A 6,000-nucleotide genomic window follows, 5' to 3' on the forward strand; every position below is an offset into this window, starting at 1 on the left:
ATAAAAGAAGGATGAGAGGAAGTGCATCGGGTGGCAGGGATGGGGAGCAGGAAGCAGGTCTCAGAGGAGCAGATGGGATCCTGGAGTCCAGCAACAGTGGGAAGGCTCTCAGTGACCCCTAGCTGTAGCTTATGGACCCCCTTTACTCTCCCTGCCTGACCCCTGACAACTGTGAGGCCACAGACAGTGGTCAAATTAAGAACAGTCCCGTTTGCAGAGCACGTGGCATTGTCTTGGACAGGGTGCTCTGGCTTTGCGCTGCATTTGTGTTTAGTCCCTCGTACCGTGCTCTGAGGCCAGGGTTGGACTCGGATTCCGTCCACAGATGAGGAAACCATCTCCCACTGGCTGGGGCTCTGCCCAAGGGCACTCGGCCAGCAAGTTGCAGGGCTGGGCCTCACACCTGGGGCTTCCTGCCCCCGGGGCCAGTGACCTAAAGCCCCTCTAAGTCAGGGACGTGGACTTCCCAGCAGCTGTCGCCTGCTGTCTCGGGGGCCGGCCACATCCCACCTGCTGGGTTCTCCCTGAGGTCCTCCAGCTCCGAGCTCAGGAGCCCCCAATCGTGGCGAAGTGGGGACACTGCGGGAAGGCCAGCCACAGCCACCAGCATGGGTAGAGCTGGGCACCGACAGGTTCTGGAAGGGACTGGATCCTTCTCGCTTCCGTAGGCCAAGCTTCCCAACCTGAAGGAGGTGGACGTCCGCTACACAGAAGCCTGGTGAAGCTCCCGCTCGGCAGGAAGGAGTTTGCATCTACAACACATAACTCTTGACTGATAGCCGTAGAGCAGCGGGGCCGGGGTCCCACCCCGCATCCTGGCTGTGAGATAGATGGGGGCGTCTTTCTGGGGGCAGAGGGCGGAGGGGGGGGAGGGGGTGGGGAGGGGTCCGTAAGCACGCCCAGCCCCCACCTAATTCTTTTAGCTTCATAATCGGAAACCCTGACCTGATCTAAAACGGACTTTGTAGCAACCAGAGGAGCGTCAGCAGGTCCGGGAGAGGGTGGGGGTGGGGGGCTTGGGGAGGGGGGACCCTTTGTGGATTTTCTTTGCCTTTGTGTTCAATGCCGTGTGGGAAAAGTCAACTCCGATGCCACCATCACTCGACTGACCCCGATGGGTCTGGAGGCCGAGGAAGGATGCATCGGGGTCCCACCATCGCATCGGGACCAGACCCAGACACCGTCATCACACCGTCCTGTGTCCTCGCCATTGCTATGCAAAGTGATCCTTGTTGTACATAAGATTTAAATAATGCGCCTATTTAAGAAATGTTGACAAATTGCAGGTCTGAGACCTGCCTCTTATTTATGACGTCTTTGACCCTCCCGCCCGCCCGCCCACCGGCCACCCTGGCGTGTAGTACTGTACAAACCAGTCAGCTGTCGGGGTAGTGGTAGTATTCTTGTTATTTTTTTAAAGGAAACAAAACAGACAAAAAAAAAAAAAAAAAAAGAACCTCCTTGGAAAATTAATTGCTTTTTCGTAATGGATTCTGTATGCTAATGCTCTCTTGTCTGTCTCTCCGTCCCTCTGCCCGCCACCGTGCACTTGGATTCCAGAAGTCTCCAGTTTCCTCACGGGTTGGGGGTCAGGCTGGGGGAGGAAAAGTGGGGCCTCCACTTTGTGGTCTTGCTCCTTCCAAGGCCCCAGCTTTCTCTTGGCCCCCTTGTACACATTTGGAGGGGGGGGTGCTAACCTGTCCTCCCGTCCATCCCATGGGAGAGCTGCCCCCGCCCCCTCCCCCGGAGCACTCCCATCCCCGTGGCCTCTACTGTTCCCGTCCCGACTGAGACTCTGCGACCTGTGGCCTCCCTGCCGTCCTGTGCCTCCCGTGGTCCCCTCATGCATGCCCGCCTCTTTGCATGGTCTCTTGGGAGAAGAGAGACGTCTCCTCCACTAGCCTGACCGCCCACCCCACCCCTCGAATGTGACCACTGCAGCGCAGACGCCCTTTCTACCCTTCTGTCCCCTCACCTGCCCTGGAGACACACCCGCCTCCATTTCTTTTATAAACAAGCCCTCACTGTACAGAACAGCCCTCATGGTTTACTTGGGGTCCCCTCTCCCCCAAGCCCCTTCTTCTGTTGGTTTAGCACAAACACCCGCCTCCGGCACCTCCAGACCTAACCCCCAGTCAATGTAATTGTTTTATATATATTTAATCTTATTCAATGGAAACCATGCTTTTGTCGTTTTATACTTTGCTAGGTAGACTTTATTACCCCCCGACTATGCCCTCATTTTTTTAAAAAAGGAAAAAAAAAGAGAAATTGGGTTTCAGTCTTAACTCATTTTCCGTGCCAGGTTTGATTTCGTGTGTGCGTGTGAGTGTGTTCCGTTTTGTGTTTTGTTTTGTTGTTGTTGTTGTTGTTGTTTTCTGTTGTTTGGTTTTATTTGCTCCCTTCCAGTCCCATACTTTACAGCACTCTGGTGCAGGAAGAAGCAGAAGCAAAAAAAAAAAAAAAAGAAAAAAAAAAGAAAAAACTTAAAATTAAAAAGAAAAAAAAGAAGAAGAGCCGAGACATGCCACCTTTTCCCTTCGCACTGTTGCTTTTCCTGATGGGTAATACTACTGTCACGTAGCTGTGTTCAGAGATGTGAAATACTTTCAGGCAAAAATAAACTGTAAGTGACTCATTGACATCTGGCCTTTCTGTGTGGCTTTGAGGGGGCTTTGCAGGGGGCAGGAAGGGGCAAGACTTAGGTTAAAAGTCAAGGACTCATGGCAGAGCCTGGACACCCACATCGAGGCATCTGGGGTATCTCACCCCTGGTGCTGTGGACACTTGGGGCCAGGTCATCCTTTGCTGTGGGGCCACCCTGTGCATCGAAGGGTGGTACACCCTGGCCCCAACCCACTAGATCCCAGGAGCACTGCCCCCCCCCCGCAGTTGTAACAACTGAAAATGTCCCTGGTGTCCCCAGGGAACAGAGTCACCCCCACCCCCACCCCAGGGGAGAACCCAGCCACCGACCTAGGCTGCTGTGAGGCAGGGTCTCAGGGGAGCTCTAGTCCATAGCTTCTCAGACCAACCTGAGGGTCTCCAGAAAATGCAGGTTCTGATTCCCAGGGTCTGGGTAGGGCATGAGACTGCATTTCTGAGGACCTCTGGATGATGTGGAAGCTTCTGGTTTGTGGAGGGCTCTCTGAGGTCAAGCACCTAGACCATCCAGCCAGCTGCCTCTTCCCCCAGATAAGAAATGTAATTCTTCTCTCCACCACTGTCCTGTGGCCTCATCACTCACTCTGCCCCACATCCAATCTATCGCTGGCCTGCCCAGGCCGCCCCAGAATGTTCCTGAGTCTCCATCATCTGTGCCTCCACCTCCCAACCCTCAGCCAGACCCCTCATCTTTCTCCCAAGGACAACTGGTACAGGTCCCCCCACACCATCTTCCTACCCCTTTGACCTCCCTGCCTCTGCACACCTGCTCCCCATCCATCCCTTACGTGGGCAGCCGATCAGTGGCTCCACGTGCCCACCTGTGGCCACACAGGAAAGACAGGTGCCTAGGGGGAGGATAAGGGGGCCCCGGACTTGCAGGGTTGGCGAGGAGGCGCCTGGAGCCTCAGTCCTCAGGCCAGGTAGCCCTGGCTTTACAACAGCCAGCTGCAGTTTGAGACTTAAGTGGTGTGAGGCACGCAAACTGCCGTCTCTGAACTTTCCCATCAGGTGAGGGCCTGGCTCAAGGCAGGCACTCATCACTACCAGACGAACGGAAGGTGGGACCTAGCAGGCGCCTGTCCTCACCCTTCTCCACACTGTCATCTGGGCTCCTGAGCAAGGAGAATGCAGGCACCTGGAGGAGGCGGGGAGGCGGGAGGAGAGAGGTCAGGGCCTCTCCTCCCCCGTGCTTCTCTGGCAGTAGCCGCGGCCTCCCTCCGTGAGCTCATGAGCTCAGATGGGATCGATTCCAGCTCTCAGAGCAGCACAAGCCCCACCCCCGCCCCCACCTGCAGCCTTGGCCCAGTATGTCCCTTCACTCCCCACCCACCATGCCCCAGAAGGTCCACGGCTCCAGCGGTGCCCTTCTCCTGGAGAAACTGAGTGATGCCATGTCTTCTCCTCCCCTGCTGACCTGAACGTGGTACCAGCGCCCTGGCGTGAGTTCCCCGGGTCCTCAGACTCCCTTGTTGAGTCCCTAACCTGCAGCCCCGCCCCCCCCTCCTCACGTTCCCTGCAGAACCCAGCAAGGTGGGCCTTCCATTTCAGGCAAGGACCCTGCCTGGCCCTCCAGAGCACACAGGCAACCCCAGCAGCTGACGGTGAGGGGCCTGATGAAGACCCAATGGAGCTGTAGGCCTCCTTGAGCTGACGGGGGAAGTTAATCGGGAAACTTCAGGGCAAATCCTGAACTGGGGGTAGAGAGAAACATTCCCAAGAGAGTGGCTGTCAGGCTTAGAGGGATCTGAGCTCTGTGGTCCGCAGGCCAGCTCGCTGCTCTTCTCCAGATCACCCTACTCACAGGGAACTTAGACTACAGTGTAAATGGTGCTCCCTGGAGTTGTACCATGTGGGAACTTGATTGTCATTTGTGTCTGACAGACTACTCTAAAGCTAGCTAGACTTCGCTAGAAGTTTCTATAAAGGATAGCAGCAGAGGGGCCCAAGGGAGAGGGGGCCCTTGGAAAAGGGCCTAGTCTCATTCATTTATTCAGCATTCAAGCATTCGACTATTCTTTATTGGACACCTGCTTCTGGCAGGTGCTAACAGGTACTAGAAAACACGCAAGAGAAGCAAGAGATAGGGCCCCTGCCCTCTGGGGCCGAGGGCCCTGGTGCAGGCAGGCAAGGAGTCGGACAGCCCTGATATTATTGTGTGACAAATACTACAACAGGAAGCTATGGCAGGCACAGAGAGTGGCAGCTAACCCAGGTGTTGGGTGTCAGGGGGGGCTCCCTGGAGGAGGTGATATTGTTGAGACTGAAGAATGAAGACATTAGTCAAGTCATCAAAGAGGAAAGGGGAGTATGCAAAGATGTGGCAACAGACCAGGGCAGGACCTATGCTGGGAAATGCAGCTGGAGAGCATGATGAGGGGAGGTGTCATTATTGGGGCTGAATTGTGTCCCTTAAAAAAGAGATGTTGAAGTCCTAAACCCCAGCACCTGAGAGTGTGACCTTATTTGGAAATAGGGTCTTTACAAAGTATTCAAGTAACAATGGGCCCTAATCCAATGTGGTTAGTTCCTTTTAAAAAGGGGGAAATTGGGACACAGAAGCAGACTTGCACAGCAGGAAATCGATCTGAAGAGACAGGCGCACAGGGAGAAGACCATGTGAAGATGAAGGCAGAGATTGGAATGATGTATCTTACACACCAGGGATGGCTGGGAAGCCCCCAGAAGCCGGGAGAGAGGCCTGGAACAGGTGCTCCCTCACAGCCCTCGGAAAGAACCAACCCTGCCAACACCCCGATTTCAGATTTCTGGCCCCCAGAGCCGGGAAGGAATAAACTTATGTTGTATGAAGCCTCCCCAGCTGGTGGTGCTCTCTTACAGCAGCCCTAGGACATAGAGTGAGTGCATCGGCCTTCTTGGGCTGCCACACGAAGTACCGCAATGCCGGGGGTGTAAAACACAAGGGTGTTCTCATGTTTCTGGAGACCAGAAGTCCAAAGTCAAGATGTCGGCAGGGTCTTGCCATCTCTGAAGACTCTAGGGGAGCAAACTTTCCTTCTCTGTTCTGGCTTCTGGGGGCTCAGCTGCATCGCTCCCGTCTCTGTCTGTTTCACGTGCCCGCCTCCTCTCTGTCGCATATCTCCCTCTGCCTTTCTCTTGTAAGGACGTTTGACATTGGATTTAGGGCCCACCTGGCTGATCCAGGATGATCTCATGGCCAGATCCTTAACCTCATCACATCTGCAAAGAAGACTCCTTTTCCGTATAAGGTCCCAGTCACTAGTGCCAGAGGAATGCACCTTCCGAGGCCACCATTCAACACACTGTGGTGGGGACAGTGACAGTGAGGGGTAAGATGGGCCAGTGTCTGATTAA

General features: G+C 54.9%; 1 protein-coding gene across 3 annotated transcripts in view; it reads left to right on the forward strand.

Annotated features, from left to right (window-relative positions):
* Positions 1-2,642, forward strand: part of CMIP (c-Maf inducing protein) — a 222,913-nt gene extending 220,271 nt beyond the window's left edge. For all 3 annotated transcript variants that reach the window (XM_032486844.1, XM_014558598.2, XM_032486845.1), the window contains one exon: positions 669-2,642. In XM_032486844.1, the coding sequence (XP_032342735.1) occupies positions 669-722 (54 nt within the window). In that variant the 3' untranslated portion in view covers positions 723-2,642. The remainder of the gene's footprint in view (positions 1-668) is intronic.
* Positions 2,643-6,000: the final 3,358 nt, after the last annotated feature.

Source organism: Camelus ferus, chromosome 9 (assembly GCF_009834535.1).
Source record: "Camelus ferus isolate YT-003-E chromosome 9, BCGSAC_Cfer_1.0, whole genome shotgun sequence".
NCBI lineage: Eukaryota > Metazoa > Chordata > Mammalia > Artiodactyla > Camelidae > Camelus > Camelus ferus.